Consider the following 18460-nt stretch of genomic DNA (forward strand, 5'->3'; position numbering starts at 1 on the left):
GAAAAAAAAAAAAGTTTTTAAACGCCCTTCTCGATATTAAAGATACTGGGATCCACCGCCATCTAGTGTTCAATAAACAAATGACACAAATGCAAAACATTCCGTTTATTTTTTTTCTGCTTCACTCGATCAAAAATGTTGCATATTACATTAGTCATGAGTTCAGATTATAGAAGCATCAGTAGGTAAAAATGATCAAGGTTTCTGAAGCCAGCTTGACTAGTCTTCCAGTATATAATTGGGATTCACCACCAGGAACGGATCATCCTCCATGACAGGCTCATCTCCATCCTCGTGGATCTTCTTCAGTCCTGTTTTAGTCAGCTCTATGATGATATGATCCTTAAATAGAAAACATTGCAGGCATGTTACACTGCTTTAGCTCAAGTAAACCGTGTATTAAAGAGTTAAACTAACATAATGGATGAGTCTGTAGAGCACTTTCTCAATGAGACTCTTCTTGGCGACGAGTTCAGCTTCTGAATCAATTTCACTCTCCATTTCTTTCAGGTACCAGTTAATGAGCTCACTTTTCTTCAGAGATGACTCCTCATCCACTAAAAACACAAATAAAGCAGATTATACTGTACATGTCCTTCATCATTCTAGATCTACACAACCTGGCACCTGGAATCATTTGAGATCAAAATAAATAACATAATTAACTAAGACAATTCCCACCAGTAAGTTGAACAGTCACTTAAAGAATTGCACAGTAAAGCATGGTTTCATTTGAAATAAACATGACAGACTCACACTGTTATTTGTAATAATTGAGAATAACTAAATATTTTGTTTAATTCGATGCAGAAAAAAAAAAAGAATTGAGAATCTCTCTCAGACGGACACACAGACATTGTTATTGTAATGGAAAAAATCAGGGCTCACGTTGTTCCATCTTTTGCATGTGCAGCACCAGCAGGTTGGAGACCTTCTTGTACTCGGCGAATGACATTCTAAGAGCAGGTTTGGCCTCAGCGGGCTTCTCCTGCTTTTCCACTTCATCAGTGTCCATGGCCTCCACCGGATGGCTGTTCTCTTCAGCTCCATTCTGACCTTCAGTCTCTTTACCAAACAGGTCATTCTGATCTGTGGAAGAACAACTCAAATCTGTCATTATCTCTGATGTTTGATTTGAATAAAACCATTGCTGGTAAAGTGATACTTTTGTGATGGACTAGAGTGGCACAAAGCATTTGGACAATTAAGACACACTAAATTGCCAGTAAGCGACAGATTTTTTTTTTACAAAAGGAACTAAATGGTATAAAAGCTGCCCATCTCACCATTGTCATCCTGCTCCTGGTCAAAATTAATGTCGGGGGAGTCCACTCGAATAATAGACTTATTTAATAGTCTAAACGCCTCTTTCACATGTTTGGGATGAACCTTTTTCGAAGGGAGAGGAGGAGGACACATTTCAATCTTTACATAAGCTATGCCTGATGCATACTGGAGCATGATGAAACATCACACACCTCGTCTGAGCAGTAAAGTCTGGCCATGGCCTCAGACAGACGCAACATGCTCTCCAGCTGCCTCACGGTGATCCGCCAGGCTGATTTGGTGGTTCCACCTCCATCCCTCTGCCGCAGACGCTTGTACTGGTCCACCACGAACTCCTGAGCCTCTGGTGAGATCTACAGATGCAGGGTTATGAGGTCAATTATCATCTTCATTAATCATCGTTTTCTTGTCATTCCAAACCTGTATGGCGTTATTCTGAATGTCTAGCCACAAAAAGTGACAAACAAACATTGGGGTCCACAGCAAAGGACAAGATTTCATAGCAACTTGAATAAATGTACAGCATCTTGCCTTTGGCTGAAACTGGCGGGCGAACAGAATGTATCTCTGGATTTCTTCAGTACTATAAACTCTTTCAACCGACTCAATGTTCCGGGCATGAAGATCTACAATCCGCCGGGCGATGGCATAGTCTGTTACCTGGCAGAAGAACAAATAAATATGCACACCAGCATTCAAAAGTGGAAACAGTAAGAATGATTTTGAAAGATGTATCTCCACTCACCAATTCAATCAAAAATACATTAAAAAAAATTTCAAAAAAATTAATGTAAAATGTAATTAATTCCTGTGATGCAAAGCTGATTTTCCAGCATCATGACTCTTCCGTGTCACATGATCCTTCAGAAATCATTCTAATATTTGCAGCTAAAGAAACATTTCTTGTCATTCTCCACATTGACTATGGTCGTGCTGCTTCATATTTTTGTGGAAACCATGATACTTTTCAGGATTCTTTAATAAACAGTAATTTAAAAAGAACAGCATGTATTTGAAATATTAATCTTTAGTAACATGAAGGTCTTTCCTATGTCACTTCTGAAAAAATTAATGAATCTTTGCTTAATAAAAGGCATTACTTTCTTATATATATATATATATATATATATATATATATCCCCAAATTTTACCTCATTGCATTCATCCACCAGTATGAAGAAGAGATCAAATCTGGACATGATAGGTGCTGACATGTTGACGTTCTGTTTGAGAGACTTGGCGCGGTTGTATCTGCCATCGATGGGGTTTGCAGCAGCAAGGATGGAGGTGCGAGCATTCAGAGTGGCCTTGAACACACATACAGGTCAGACAAGGTGGATTACAGAATAAATAGAGAATATTTTCAGACATTACACATGAGTGAGTGAGAGAGAGAGAGAGACACACACCTTAACGCCCGCCTTTGTGATGGAGATGGTCTGCTGCTCCATGGCTTCATGAATGGCCACCTGGTCCTTAAGGTCCATCTTGTCAAATTCATCAATACAACAAACCCCCTATAGACAAAAAAAACAGACGTTACTTATGCTGGGTCATCATATTTCATATTTATTTTATTAAGTTTTGCCATTTAAAATTAGATAAAAAAAAAGAACTATTCAGGTTTGCCATGCTTGTTTGTAGGGCTACACAATTTGCTCAAAATTGTGCGATTATATAACAATATAGCTATTAAATAACACCACCACCATTAATAGCAATACAGAATATACATTATCGGCCAACATGAGGGCTCCTGCTTCGATGACGAACTCGTGCGACTCCTCATCTTTGACCACAGCGGCGGTCAGACCGGCAGCACTGCTGGCTTTACCGCTGGTGTACACCGCTCTGGGGGCGAAATCCTCCACATGCCTGAGAGAACACACAAATACATCCCATTCCCATTTACATTCAAACGGTCAGCGGTGTTTCATGTGCATTTTTTTTACTTGAGGAACTGGCTCTTAGATGTACTCGGGTCTCCAACAATGCACACGTTGATGTCGCCACGTAAAGATGTCCCCTCCATGGTCGTCTTAGCAACGCCACCAAATAACATCAGCAGAATCCCACGTTTAATTTCATCATTCCCTGAAGAACAAAGCCATCCTCTGTTATCATATTTGAATTACTTATTCATTGGTTTATATTCATTGGTTTGTAGCCGAAACGATTTCACTGTTTGTGCATTAGATATTTACCGATGGACAGAAAAAGATGAATAGTATATCCTGTGACCAATGTTCAACACTGATCATTGAGAACTGACCGTGAATGGTGGGGAAGAGACTTGTGCAGAGGTTGTGATAGAGATTCTTGTCTTGGCTCATCTCGAACACTTTCTCCCATTCCTGTACGGTCATCTGGTTCTTCACGCTCTCAGCCGTCTGATCCTCCTGACGAAGCTCCTTCCCTCCAAACTAAGACAACGCAGATCAGTTGAAAGCAAATGCATAAATATTATACATACAAAGCAATTAATAACGGCTCTGTCTCACCCGTGGGTTGGTTGGGGCCACATTGTTAGCCAGGAAGGCCAGTCTGTAGGAGAGTTCTCGGACCCCCAAAGCCTTGAGCCCCTGAATGCCATCAGCCTCGAAGCCCTCCTTCCCAGTCACCCTGCTGCTGGTTTCTGCTCGCGTGCCTACAAAGATGAGCAGTCATATTCAAACATGCTTGAAAAGTACAGATAATAAATGGAATTAATAACAATAGGCACATCATCAAATGGCTTCCTATTTGTCTTCAAACAGTAAAGACACACCCAGCAATCGTAGACTATAAACTCTCTCGTATTAATATGAACACAGAACAGTACCAGCGAGTGCCATGACGGACACATCAGGCACAACTATCAGTGTGCCGGTGAAGTCACAGCGATCTCCTGCTTGTGCGGTTTCCACAGCCTCCGCCCTCAGAATCACCTCCATACTGCGAGGAATGCAGCCTCGCGGCAGCTCGGCCTGCGTCTCCTGGATGCGCACCTGATGAAGACAAGAGGGTTTAAGATCAATTACTTCTCAGTTCAACATCCATCCAGCAACCAGTCCATCTAGGTTTCAGATTCATAAAGTAGCACTCAATATTTAGATGGTATAACATTAACATTTGGCAAGAAAGATAAACATGCAAAGATAATGCGCAAATAAAAGGAAAGGGACTATATTAAACATGCACAAATTAAATTGTTGCAATTTAAGCCGAATTCTTCCAGTTGCTTAACTTTTAGTGCATCACTATAATAATAATGTATAGAGAGCTTTATGCAATACAGACAAGCAGTTTTACAGTAATAACAAAATAATGTTACAAATATCTTTTATTTATAATAAAAGAATCCTCACTTAATGTGATCAACACCTGGAAATTGTCAAAATTAATACATTTAAACCATTTAAGAAAACACTTTAATGCATGTAAATATGTGCCCTGTAAGATAAATTCATTTAAAAATATTTTTTTTTAAATTATCAGCAGTATAATTTAAGTAAAAATGTAAATTAAGAAACCATTATGAAACACATTTGCTATAAGTGGAAAATTTAGCTAAACACTAAATATTCTCATAAGGTTCACTTATTTGGCAAAGGCAAAAAAAAAAAAAAAAGGTAAATAATTTTTTACCATCATTTTGGAGTTTTCATAAAAGTTTCATAGCTGCAATTAAATAATAATAATAATAATAATAATAATAATAATAATAATAATAATAATAATAATGTGTCAATTGTTAAAAATCACCAGTAAAAATAAGTTACTACTTTGGACTATCACTTTGGATGCTTTCAAAAACTTTTGTAGCTGAAATTAAATTTATTTATAATAAATAAATTATATAAATAATAATAAATAAATTCCCCCCATTCTTACTTTCTGGAAGTCAACGAAGCGGGACTTGTTGGTGTCGAGCATGAATCGGCGGCGGTTGGCACACACAGGGTTCTTGCAGATGGTTGGCTGTGTGTATTTGAACTGCTGCTCCACGTCTTTGATGACGGACTGACAGTCCAGACAGAGGAAGGTGCCGCTGACCAGCTCTGGGTGCACAGGGTGGGTTCGCACCACCTGACCACTGATCCGTAACAGAGTGCCGATTCGGGCGGCGGAGAGCTCACGGATCCTGGACAGCATAGAGCAAATGACCTCTCATTACACATGCAAAGAGGACAGTCAGTCTATAATATAGTCTAACATATAAAGAAATGTCAGTTAAATTATAAAGGTCAAAAAGAGGGTGCAATTAAAAATTACAATGATAAAAATAAAGTGGAATTACAAGAAGGGCTGCAAAACGATTAATCACTATTTATCAATTTAAAAATAAGTTTGTTTACATATGTGCGTGTACCGTGTAGATATATAAAAATAAACACGGTAAGGAACATCTTTTGATTTATATATAAAATATTAGCATTTATAAATTATATAAAAGTGTTTACACCCAAATACATGGTTATCTTTTAAAAAATATACACCGTACATACACAGTATATAAACAAACTTTTATTTTTAATCGATTCATCATGATTAATCGTTTTGTAGCCCTAATTACAAGCATGATGTGAACACTTGATGAACTGAAATACATACTTTTGCCTAGATGGAAATTCTGAAAAAGCCACATAAAACTCTTTGGACGGTGGAATATTTCCATGATCTCTGGCAAAGTGTCGAACTGCTCGGCAGAGACACGGATAAACCCTGGAAAAACATTACAGATGGCAGTAAAAATATGAAATTTAGATGAAGCTCTGCAGCAAACCGACAATTTACTCATCCACCAGATGCTGACTTTACAAATCAGACATAAACGCCCAAAACTACCATTGTTTGTATATGATAATGAACAAACTGACGATTAAAAGCTGCTAACTTATTCTATTATTTACCAAAGGTAATACAGTAACTAAACATTTCTTACTATTATTATGAAGGTTTCTTAAAGTTTGGTAACTGAAACTAGAAAAAGTCAAAATTATACATTCTTAATTCCAGAAAGTCAACATTAATTTTTTGTAAGGTCGAAGTTATCACTTATAATGAATAGTCCTAGATAATTTAATTAAAACATTTTAAAGTATTTTTTGTTTCATGATGCATGAATTGTTTGTACGGTTCTATTTGAATATCAGCTGTTTTAGGGACAATAACTAATAGTATAATAAGCGCAAATAATGAGGCACACTTTGAGCTGCACATCTTTTCTCCAGTGCTTGTGGCTGTTCACCTGTAGTACTCCTCTTGGATGGTGGTGGCGAGCTGCTGGTTGTAGTGCTCGATGTTGCTGAAGCTCACGGTCAGTGTGTTTCTCTCCGGTCTGATCAGCTCTTGCGCGTCAGACAGATATAAAGCATCGCCGGTTTTATCCTGAAACCTAATTAATCAGACACATTTTAGAAGTGACGTTCATTTAGCACTTCGTGCAAAAGTACTGCAACCAACTACACTCACTCTTCCAAAAACTCCAGAAATAGCTTCTGACATTTCTCGGACAATTCGTCGCGCACTTGCACGCCTGTGGACGCTGCTTCAACTCCGGGCTCCATCAGGTTCACACTAGGCTCGCGCACTCACACCTGTTCAAGGTAATGAGCCAGCCAATCATATACATGCACCATGACGTCGACGTAATGACGTATTTTCCCACTTAAGAATAATAAGTTTCAGTTCTACAGACGCCTTATATGGTGGATCAACAAGTACTTTTGCCTTAATACATAACTTGGGGATACAAAAAGTATATAGTAACATTATATACTACGAAGTACATTTTTCAAGTAACTGTACTTCATTTGATTATTTCAATATAAATTAGACTTTATACATTTTAAACCACAATAACTTACCTTTTACCAGGGGCGGATCTAGAAAAATATTGATAGGGTGGCGAGAAGGGGGCAGGGACTTTTGCACATTTTTTGTTGAAGAAATTATAAAGCCTGTGTCATCTATAGCAAAAAGGTGGCCAAAAATGAAAGATTAAGTGAATATTTGAATGAATTGTTTGGTCAGTAGCCTAAACAAGGATTTGATTGTCCTGTAAGTGTAACAGCAGCAATCACATGGCATTTGTAATAACATTTACATAAATAGTTTATTTTGTATTTGCCTACATTATGTATTTCAATTTGAATCAGTTCGGGAGTTCGGAGTGGGTTCGCGAATCATTTGAGTCAGTTCAGGAGTTCAAAGCGGATTCGCGAATCATTTGAGTCAGTTTGGGGATTGCTAATCATTTGAATCAGTTCGGGAGTTCGTAGCGGGATCGGGAATCATTTGAGTCAGTTCGGGAGTTCGTAGCGGGATCGCGAATCATTTGAATCAGTTCGGGAGTTCGTAGCGGGTTCGCGAATCATTTGAGTCAGTTCGGGAGTTCAAAGCGGGTTCGCGAATCATTTGAGTCAGTTTGGGGATCGCAAATCATTTGAATCAGTTCGGGAGTTCGGAGCGGGATCACGAATCATTTGAATCAGTTCGGGAGTTCGTAGCGGGTTCGCGAATCATTTGAGTCAGTTCGGGAGTTCAAAGCGGGTTCGCGAATCATTTGAGTCAGTTTGGGGATCCCAAATCATTTGAATCAGTTCGGGAGTTCGGAGCGGGATCACGAATCACGAAAGATTTGCGCTTGTAAATTTTCAAATTGGCCATATATATTCCCTTTATTAGTGATTATTAGTACTTTATACACATACATATTTGTGTAACGTTTCTTCTTTTTTGTTACGAGGCACAAATCCAATGTTTTGTTTAATACATTTATCTACATTAGCACACAACTTTATGTAGCTATAAATGTTTAATGTAGAAATCAAAATTTTATCGATTACTGAATTGACCTTATATTAACTGTAGCAAACAATTTACCAATTTAAAACAATTTGTCCAACCAATATATATATATATATAACATTTTAACTACATAGCTGCTATCGAGTTTACTACTTGATGTGTTTTAACTCTGCAGCTTTTTCGTTTTATTATTTTATACATAAAAATGTTTTGGATTATTGCAGTAAAAAATCAAATGCATGTAAACACTGCAATCAAAACGATAACCCTCATCAAATATTAATAGAGAACAGTTTATATATATATATATATATATATATATATATATATATAATTACCTCATTAGGATGGTGCTCCAATGACCATTTGGAGTTTCATGCAGTATTTTGTACCCGGTTTATTAAAAGTGGCAAACTGAGATGTCCTGAACATGCATAATCATAACATTGTCTCACGGCTCTTTGCTTCACGTAGTGACTCCACAGCATCAGAAATACATAGAGAAACTTTTAATTCTTTTATTTAACGCACATTTAAAAAAAGTGAACCACACTATACAAATGGTTTTCCGGTAGCAGGTAACAATGCAGACACGTCTACAGATCCGTCCAACTCGTTCGTTCTTGGGACGTGCAGCTAAAATTGCACCTTTTTCCTAAATGATTTCCTTTCTTCTCTTAAAACATCTCTGAAGCCCCTCATTGCTAAGATTCCAATGCATCTTTGTTCATTTTTTCCTCATTTAAATGCTGATAGGCAATAACATGCTTAATGTGTAGAATTTATTTCTGATTGGGTTTTTAAAACCGGCAATGTTTTATTTTGCGAGATTAAAGCTGGAGGTCTCTGTTTGTATGTACATTTTCAATGCAGTCGGTCCATAACGCAGGACAGCAGTAAAGTCAGTCTCTGGCACAAACACACATTCTCCTCTTCTGTTAGTCCTTCTGCTTTTTAAACTCAACACAGGCTGAACATCAAAAGGAAGGATATTTTATTACCAGAGACAACTTAAAGTCAGAGAGACAGACAGACAGAAAAGACGTGGAGGAGCGAAGAAATGTTTAGGCCAAGTAGCTGTAGGTGTCCTTCTCTCCATCCACCCGCTCCAGATACTCCTTCTCTATGAGGATGTCAATGCACTTCTGCAAAACATAACAACCCAAAGTACATGAGTGTTTTTTTCTTTCTTTTTTTGCAGTGCATTCAACAACATTAAGTCCTTCAATTTGAGGAAGGGCAAATGAAGACTCAGAGAAAACCTGTAAAAACTGTTAAGCAGACTAGATTTGTTGAAGAGGATCAACCAACCTTGATTACAGGGACTCTGGGTTTGAACCGGGATGAGAGTTGATTCAGAACCTCGGCCAGAAGCTGCTGATGCTTCAGAACCTTCCTCATCTTCATGATCCTCACTATGGCAGCCTGCACATAGAGGAACACTCAATCAGCATATTAGAATGATTTCTGAATGATCATGTGATGCTTTAGACTGGAGTAATGATGCTGAAAATTCAGCTTTGATCACAGAAATAAATTATATTTGAACATATATTCAAATAGAAAATAGAAATTATAACATTATTCCTCAATATAACGTTTTTTTTTTTATCAAATACTTTCAGCCTTGGCTTGGACATGCTACCTGAATCAGGAGTTTCCTGTCCTCTTCGATGTTTTTATGGGTCGTTTCCTGTTCCTGTTTTTGCTCTGTCTTCATTGGCACGTTAATGTTCACTCTTAGTTTTTTACTGGGAAGAAAGTGCCTCAGCCATCAATACATTTACAAATTCATTTGCTCTGCTGCGTTCTAAAGCACAAAATGAGAAACATCAAATATAGATCCATAACCGTTTGCAGTGACCTACTTTTTATAGCCCAGGAAGAGTTTTATGAGGGTCTCGGGTTTGAATTCCACTTCATCCACGTTTGCATTCTCGTCCTCTAAAACCTGCATAGACATACACTGATGATCACAACTGGAAACAATACACAACTCCATTCAATATGAGTCTGTTTTGAGTCTACATGAAATGGCAGTCACAGTCCATGTTGTGTCTGTAAACTGTAGGACAAAAAATGCTTACCAGCAGCTTGGATTTCAATAAAATTTGCAAAACCTGCACCAATATGTCCTTAAATACAGAAGAAAAAAAATTTCTGTTAGTGTGAGAAAATCAACATCTGGATCTTGTTTTATCATTATTGCAGAGAGTTCTCTATTGTTTCTTTACTATCTTGATCTGTGTGCTGTCCGTCAGCTGTTGGACTGTATAAACGTCTTCGGTGTTATACTGCAGTAGAATGGCCATCTGAAATGTAGACGCCTGTAAGAGAAAACACAACAAGTCTGATTAAGATTCATGCACTATTTATCCTAATAATTGTTTTTTATTGCTGTTATATAAAAAAATGCACACAACCGTTCAAAACGTTTGCGGTCAGTTACATTCCTTTTCTGAATGAAACCAATACTTTTAATTCAGCGAGGATGCACTAAACTGACCAAAATTGACAGTCAAGACATTCGTAATGTCATAAAAGATGTTCATTTAGAACATATCATAAAATGCTGTTCTTTTGAACTTTCTATTCATCAAAGCAGCCTGAAAAATGCATGCAGTTTTCTGTCAGACCTGTAAGGTGTAGCGGTTTTTGAAGCAGTTGGTGACCAGTTCTCCTTTGGACAGATGGTAAAGCCAGGTGAGCTTTCGGCCGCTGTGTCTGCTGGCATAGAAGGCTGTGAACCTTTGGTAGCTCCTCTCCAACTGTCTCAGAAAAGACAGATCATGGATTTACAAAATCCTTGGAAGGACCAAGAACAAGTGATTAACATGCTAGCCTATTAGTTTTACTACCTCAGACGGCAGAGCAAAAGTGCAGGACTGCTGGAAGGGCCATGACCCAGAGCTCAACACCTGGATGCTGAAGTCCACTGAAAACAACACAACATTTGTAAAGGACTTCAACCACAAATTACATGGGCAAAAAAGAGTGCAGCTCATCCTTACGGTCTAAAGGCTCAGAGTTTGTGAGGTGCTTCTTGAACTGTTCGTTGAGGTCTTTACTGACGCCAATGTCCTGGAACATGCGCTGGAGTTTCGATGTGTATTCAAAGCCACACGCTTGCTGAAAAAGACAAGCCAAACCATGTTAGACACAAGCACTGATCATCAGAACCAATACTACAAAAAGGACAAGGGAACCACCAGGGTTGGGTGGAATAGAAAAAGAAGAAAGAAATAGAAGATCAATATGTATCTGTTATAAACTGTCTTTGGACGGTGCTAGCAACATCAAGACCAGAGAAAGCTGATAAACTGATCAAATGTATCATGTGATTGCAATCCAAGTCACTTCGGATAAGTGTTGTTAGTTAAAACAAACGGTTACAAATTGTTTTCGTTAATCAAAGTTATGATAAAATAAAATGAAACATTAGATGAAAAAAAATAAAATCTTAAGAAAATTCAGAAATGTTGCCTTTGCAACTAAATGAAATAAAAAGGTACTAAAATTACTAAACTAAAATAAAATCTAAAAAAAAAAAAAACATTTTTTTTAAAGCTGATAAAACCACAACATTCGATAATCTTAGGATAATTTAATTTATTAATAAATACTATAATAGTATATGAATAATAGTAAAGTAAAACTGCTTTGGATAAAGACATCCTACCAAATGGATAAATGTTAAAGAGAGCCAGATAGAGGTCGACCGATATGGGTTTTTCACTGGCCGATGGCGATATTTAGAAATCAGGGCAGCCGCCGATGGCCGATATATGATGCTGATTTTTTGCCCACTATGTTCGGCCGATTTTCTTTTTTTTTTCCATTCATCTCATAATAGTGAGTTTAAACAATGATTGCAGGGTACAAGATAGTAATAGTAGTAGTACCACAATTCAGAGTATTAATGCATGTCTCAAAACAATTCTGAAGCATGCTATTTGTTTATGTTTACTGACAGACACAAGCGTTTCCCACGGACTGCAAATTAATTCTCTGCCAGCAGGGCAAAAAAAGCGCTGCTCACAAACACTACTTTAATACCCCCCCATTAAAAATCACATTCCAGGGGTAAAATACACATTCTATGGTGGGTTTCCCCTGGTAAAAGTCACATTCCAGGGGCTAAATATCACATTAGTGGGGTGGCTTTAACCCGCGGACATGAACAACATCCCGCAGCAATGAATGACTGAATCAGACAGTGAAGTGATTCACTGAAATGATTCCAACTCTTTGATCCTGAAGTTTAAAATCAGAGATGTGAGCAAGAATAAAACCTAGCATCCGGTGCTCATTTTAAGCACTGCAAGCTTTATGGATCATTTAAACAGAGGTTTGTTTTCCTAAGCTGTGGAAGAACTGTTGCACCTTTAGTTTGGAGATCATGCTGGCCTCTGCGTCGTCGCTGGCGCTGTTCTGATGGACCAGACGCTTGGCCAGCATCTTCGCATAGAACTTCTGGAACACGTCCTTGTCCTCAATATACTTGAACACCACCATCTACAAAAAAAAAAAAAAAAAAAAAAAAAAAAAAAAGTCATTATGTGAAATCATGCAAAAATCGCTGTGAAAGTGCAAAGTTTTGTAAAAACGCACCACTTGATTCAGAGTGTCTTCAAGTTCAGCCTCTTCTGGGTTTTTGGAGCTGAAATATCAGACAGATTTTGATTCAGCACAGGGATTTAATAACACATTTACAGTGTGTGCCAACAGACAGAAAGCTAACCACACACACACACACACACACACACACCTCTTCTTGAGCAGAGAGTCGCAGTATCTGGCCAGCAGTTCAGGAGATTTGCTGGAGGACTGAACCATCTTTGTAATAGCATTATTATTGATGAAGCGCCCACAAGCCTGAACACACAAATGACATGTTTCAATACTTTCAATATCCAAAAGCGACCAAATCCTAGTCTTAAAGATAGGGTTCATTATTATAAGTAAAATATGCATTTACTATTCCTCACTAGACATAGAAAAAAGATTTAAAAAAAATGCTATCTACATGAAAGAAACTAGATGTATATTACTATAATTAGAAAATTCATTTAATACATGAATGAAGTGCAATCTTAATTTAGATTTTATTTTTAGATTTGCAGTTTTTTGCTTTTTTTTTTTTTTAAATAAGCATTAACTAAAAGAAAATCTAACATTTTCAGCTAGTTGCCAAAGCAGTATTTCTCAAACTATGTAGACATATGAAAAACCAAAAAACTAAAAATGACAAAAACACAACAGAATCACAAAAACTAGAAAAAAAAAAAAAAAAACATAAAAACGGAATGAATAAAATCAAATAATCAAAAGTATAAAAGTATATCAGTGATGCTAAAATAGCAGTGGTTATATATTAGTACTAGTTCAATCTTGACTGAACAGAACTGAAAAGATGAAATCTGGCCGTACCTTGTCAAGAGCAGCCACAAAACCAGCATCATTGTTGAACGCTGACATCACCAGTGCATTGTACTTCTTATGGACATCCAGAATCGTCTGGACGTACATTTTGGGGTCCTAAAAAAACATCACAAAATTCCTAGGTGTTAAAACATGTATCGCCAGAAAGATCAGCTCTAAAGCTCGATAAGATAATCTTCAAGCTGGACAGCATGATGACAACAGACTCACGTTAAGAGCAGACTCCCCACATTTCTCAATGGCTGCCAAGCCTTGATTATAAATGTGCGTTTCCAGAAGTTTCTTTAGTTCTCCCAATCCATCGGTGATCCGTGACACAAGATTGTACATGCGACCAAGATCTACACAGAGAGAAAGAATAAATCGCGGTTGAGATTGTACAGATGAACAGACTTTGAGTTTCGCAGTGGTTCACACCTTCATTCTTGTCTGCATCCAGAAGGTTCTGGAACTCTGTGTGGAAGATCTCCAGGTGCTTCTCGATGAGAACCTGCTCACACTTCCTGGCCAGCTCATCCTGTGTGCTCTCGTGAAGGTAAACCTGCACTCTCCTCTGCTCCTCCAGCAAACGAGCCTCGGCCTGAAAAACACACAGATCAGCACTTCACACTAAGATGCGGTGAAACAGGTCAACACAATAATCAAATAAGAGTTGCAGACTTTTTATGATGTCAACATACACTAATAATCAAAAGCTTGGCCTCAGCAAGATTTTTAATGGTTTTTGAAAGAGGTCTCTAATGCTCGCCAAGGCTGCATTTATAAGGATCAAAATACAGTAAAAAGAGTCAAATATTACAATTTTCTATTTGAGAATATTTCACAATGAAGTTTATTCCTGTGATGCAAAACTGAGTTTTCAGCATCATTACTATTCCAATATGATTTGCTTCTCAAGGAACAAGTTTTAGCATCATGTTGTGAAAAAACCTTGAAATATTTAATGAATAGAAATTTAAAAAGAACAGCATTTATTATATATATAGTATATATCACTTTTAATCAATTTAATGCATAACTTCTGAATAAAACTATCATTTACTTAAAAATATTTATTTTTAATCAAACCCACAATAAAACGCAAGTAGATATAATTTGCAGTAAAAATCTAGTTAAAAATTATCTTGATATTCTGTCCTGTTTCTTTTCAAACTAAATGATCACAATGAAGAAACAGGGCTCTCAAGTGTCACGCATTGAGCGTGACAGTCACTCATTTCGGTCTTTTGTCAAGCACTCCCACCACACATTGTATTTCTCACGCAGAAAAACTATTTATAATATATTTAATATGCCGCAGCGCCCAAAAGTTATCTGGTCGCGCTGCTCTCACTATGGAAACCGGCAGGAACTGGAGTTCTTAATCGAGCCTGCCACTTATCAGCCAATCAAAAAAAAAGAAATAGGCTACACAATAGCCAATCAGAAAATAGCACTATTGTATCTGGGTAAGATTTAACGCAACAACCAATGAAAAAAAAGCGTCCTGGAATTGTTCACCATCTTCCTCGTGCACCCACAGAGGAAACCACTGGAGCTCCGAGCATCACTTTGAGCACAAAGTAATGATCCCCTGTTACAACAAATTCACAACTTGTTTGACACAAACAATGACAACTTGACTGCTGTTAGAGAATGTTTCCCAGATAATTAGCATCAGTTTTTCATGAGTGTCTGTTACTTAGCCAACAGTTTTACAGCCTGTTCACTGACAACATCTGCTCAGAACAAGTAACCTTAGTCTAGGCCTAGTCATATTTTCGTTATCACACGATGACCGACATATTGTCACCTTATAAATATATCTCTCTCCAATAGGCTTAATAATTTTATTAGCACTAAATTAATTAAAGTGTATTGCATAGTCGATGTTATAGGTCACTTTTAAAATCATGTCATATTTTATAATTATATAATCCTGGCCATGGATGCATTAATCATTGCATCTGTCTTTCTATAAATTTGTATCAAATTTTATAATTGGAAATTGAATAAACACTTTGTATTTGGTTAAATTGTCAGTGTCATGTTTCAAATATTTTCTTCTGGGGGTTGGGGGTGCGGGGGGGTGTCACTCTTGTCTGTCTTCAAAACTTGAGAGCCCTGAAGAAATTAATTTGTTAATGATTACATTTGGTATGTAATAATATACCGTATTTTTCGGACTATAAGTCACACCTGAGTATAAATCGCATCAGTCCAAAAATAGGGAAAAACAAGGAAAAAAGTCCCACTGGACTATAAATCACATTCACTTAGAACCAAGAGAAAACATTACCGTGTACAGCCGCGAGAGGGCGCTCTATGTTCTCAGTGGTAGTCTACAGGAGCAATGAGCAGTAAAGAGCGCCCTCTCGCGGCTATAGACGGTAATGGGTTTATTTCTCTTGGTTCATGTCAAATTAATTTTGACATGTATATAAAATAATAGTTTGGACAATACAGTAAATTTTTTATGTTAAGCTATTTTGGCCGCACCTTCTTCATGTACTCTGTGACAGGATTCTGTTGCAGGAACTCTGTGCTTTCCCTCGTGTAAAAGCGTTCGGTGTCTGCCAGGAACTGAGTCTCAAAGTATTCCTTGTAGACGGACAGAGTGGGACCTTTAGCGAAGGCATCGTCCTCATTGAGACCCAACTCAACTGCGAGAGATGGAGAGCAACATTTCTGAGCAACTGCACTGTTTCTAAACGTCATGCATCAACGAGCAATGAAATCCATCATGATGTCAATGATGCGCACCATAGGACTGCACCACTCCACTGATGAGCCGCGTGTTGATGGTTTCTCCGTTCCTCTCTTTCTCGATCAGCTTCAATACTGCATTTGTGACCTGAGAACACATACACCAAAAAAAGACATTTATTAAGAGTTATGCTCACTTTGTCCTATATGATATCTCTTCTGTTTCAATCTCACCTGCTTATTCAGAGGCCGAAACAAACACTCCCTCCACGTCACCAGAGCAAGCTAGAAAAACAAAGATGTGCTATTGTTTATGAACTGAGATTGAATTGCAGTAATGCAAAAGAAAAGCAAGAAGTGCTTACAGAGTAGATTTCATAGATCCCTTTCCGGCCCTCGTCACACTCGCGGCGCACCCAGTGGCGGTTGAGGTAAGCACAGATCCCGTTCAGCACTTTACTGGAGAACCTGTAGTCCTCCCACTGCTGCGTGTAGAACTTCAGAACGCTCTCGTCCATCAGATCCTCTCCATCCTGAGGACAACAATCAAAGAAATCTGTTCACTGGGAGTTTAAATAGATCAAGTGGTCTACAGCTTGTTCACAAAGCATCTGCTTAGTTGTTTATTGAGGAAAAAAATATTTATGGCAATTAAGTACTACTTGTAGAGTTTCTTAGTGGCATTATAGACTTCATTACACCACTTTTAATTAATAAATAGGAGTAATAATAATAATGATAACAACTTATGGTACCATGCCCATGACTGAATCTTTTGGATTAAATGCTGTGAATTTGATAATTTATTCACAATGGATCGTAAAGGATCTCTGTACAAAGACACTAAACAAATCTGAGTTTGATGAATAGATTTAAAAAGATTAAAATCACTGGTATGAACAAGAAAAATACCCAAAGTAAATATACTAAAACCATAAAACATTACTTCAAATTTCAGCAATTTTTAATTAAACCACTCTCATTTTCATTTTGTTTAATCTGATGCATTAAAAACTAAAATTAAACATTATTAAAAAAAGACATAAAAAAAAAAACTAAAAATGGCAAACACACACCATAAAGTTACATACAGTTGAACAAAAATTTAAATAATAGCATTTCAATGATACTGATACATTTTGGTTAAGATCTATTTAATTTTACAAAAGGTTTACTATAGTAAGTTGTTACAGTAAGTTTCAAGTCAATAAGATTTTTTAAATACTTTTTCCAGCAGACGCATTAAATTGATAAAATGTGATAATGTTACAAAATATATATATATTTATTTTTCTCAAATCTCTATTCATCCTGAAAATGTTTTATGGCTTCCACAAAATCTTTTTTTAAAATAAATAATAATAATTGTCTCTCGAGTACCAAATCAATGTTAGAATGATTTCTGAAGGATCTTGTGTGAAGAATGGAGTAATGAAATCTGGAATAAATGACATCTTAAAATATACTCAAACAGAGAAATAGGTTTTTGAAAATGTAAAAATATTTCACAAAATGACAATTTTTTTACTGTATTTTTAATAAAATAAATTCACCCTGGGCCATCATCTTTAAAAAAGAATAGCAGTGTCAATAACTCGGTTTCTGAAAGGTACCTTTAGTAAGTTTGTAAGGTAATTCTTCAGGAATTCCTTCAGTCTCTTGTAGAGTTCCAGCCCCACAAACTGAGCTCCTCCAGGTGTGGGGGTTTTCTTCGAAGGTTTGGACGGGGGGGCACCTGCACCGCGGGCCTGATTCGACTGATGCACACTAGTGCAATAATTATACACGTGACTGAAAATCAGGAGGTTAAGGACACAACAGACACCAGACATTTTTTTCTTTTTGGGAGTAAGTTACGAATGAAAGCGCGACTGAGGATACGTGTAGAGCTCCATGTAGCGTGACTTGGCCATGCTCTGGCGGGTGTACACCTGCTGGATCCCCGCCCGCAGATCATCCCAGATCTGGTCCAGCCCGATCTGCTTCAGACCGTGAGGGGTCTGGGTCCGGTTTTGATGACGACATCCTCTCGGCCCTGCTGCTGCGCGTCTGACGCTCCTCCTGACGTTTGATTGGTTCTCGTGCCTGTCACTCAAGAGCTACTCCTCCATAGGGTCAAGCAGTGAGAGAGGACGAGGAGGGCGACCCTCAGGGAACAGCGACAGACAGGAAAGAAACCTGTGAGGATCGAGAGAGAGAAACACACACAGGAAGTTGGAATCATGTAGGGCCAGATACATATGAGCAAAACAGT

General features: G+C 37.6%; 2 protein-coding genes across 2 annotated transcripts; both read right to left on the minus strand.

The window, feature by feature from the left end:
• Positions 1 to 72: 72 nt before the first annotated feature.
• LOC113079954 (maternal DNA replication licensing factor mcm6-like) lies at positions 73 to 7160 on the minus strand. The gene is made up of 17 exons (XM_026252198.1): positions 6742 to 7160; positions 6518 to 6664; positions 5881 to 5991; positions 5161 to 5410; positions 4109 to 4274; positions 3789 to 3934; positions 3560 to 3710; positions 3240 to 3381; positions 3021 to 3162; positions 2697 to 2804; positions 2439 to 2594; positions 1819 to 1947; positions 1479 to 1640; positions 1287 to 1389; positions 889 to 1089; positions 418 to 557; positions 73 to 342 (listed from the first exon to the last, which is right to left on the minus strand). Exons 1-17 carry the CDS (start codon positions 6834 to 6836, stop codon positions 220 to 222), a joined length of 2472 nt encoding a protein of 823 aa, XP_026107983.1. The 5' UTR covers positions 6837 to 7160; the 3' UTR covers positions 73 to 219.
• A 1417-nt stretch (positions 7161 to 8577) lies between these two features.
• On the minus strand, positions 8578 to 18213 carry LOC113079947 (cullin-1-like). Its single transcript, XM_026252187.1, has 21 exons — positions 18088 to 18213; positions 17820 to 17997; positions 16572 to 16739; positions 16441 to 16491; positions 16264 to 16354; positions 16000 to 16163; positions 13939 to 14101; positions 13732 to 13862; positions 13510 to 13617; positions 12848 to 12954; positions 12691 to 12739; positions 12463 to 12594; positions 11091 to 11208; positions 10938 to 11014; positions 10716 to 10847; positions 10314 to 10406; positions 10167 to 10214; positions 9948 to 10030; positions 9725 to 9830; positions 9391 to 9504; positions 8578 to 9224 (listed from the first exon to the last, which is right to left on the minus strand). Exons 1-21 carry the CDS (start codon positions 18117 to 18119, stop codon positions 9144 to 9146), a joined length of 2226 nt encoding a protein of 741 aa, XP_026107972.1. The 5' UTR covers positions 18120 to 18213; the 3' UTR covers positions 8578 to 9143.
• Positions 18214 to 18460: the final 247 nt, after the last annotated feature.

Source organism: Carassius auratus, unplaced genomic scaffold (genome assembly GCF_003368295.1).
Source record: "Carassius auratus strain Wakin unplaced genomic scaffold, ASM336829v1 scaf_tig00029891, whole genome shotgun sequence".
Taxonomy (NCBI): Eukaryota; Metazoa; Chordata; class Actinopteri; order Cypriniformes; family Cyprinidae; genus Carassius; species Carassius auratus.

Coding starts and splice junctions, on each gene's coding strand:
- LOC113079954 (XM_026252198.1), bottom strand. CDS start 6,836: ATGGAGCCCGGAGTTGAAGCAGCGTCCACAGGCGTGCAAGTGCGCGAC. Junction 1,948..2,438: donor TGGTGGATGAATGCAATGAG/GTAAAATTTGGG, acceptor TTCTTCTGCCAG/GTAACAGACTATGCCATCGC. Junction 558..888: donor CATGCAAAAGATGGAACAAC/GTGAGCCCTGAT, acceptor TTGTGTTTTTAG/TGGATGAGGAGTCATCTCTG.
- LOC113079947 (XM_026252187.1), bottom strand. CDS start 18,119: ATGGCCAAGTCACGCTACATGGAGCTCTACAC. Junction 16,355..16,440: donor TTCGGCCTCTGAATAAGCAG/GTGAGATTGAAA, acceptor ATGTGTTCTCAG/GTCACAAATGCAGTATTGAA. Junction 10,031..10,166: donor TATTGAAATCCAAGCTGCTG/GTAAGCATTTTT, acceptor ATGTCTATGCAG/GTTTTAGAGGACGAGAATGC.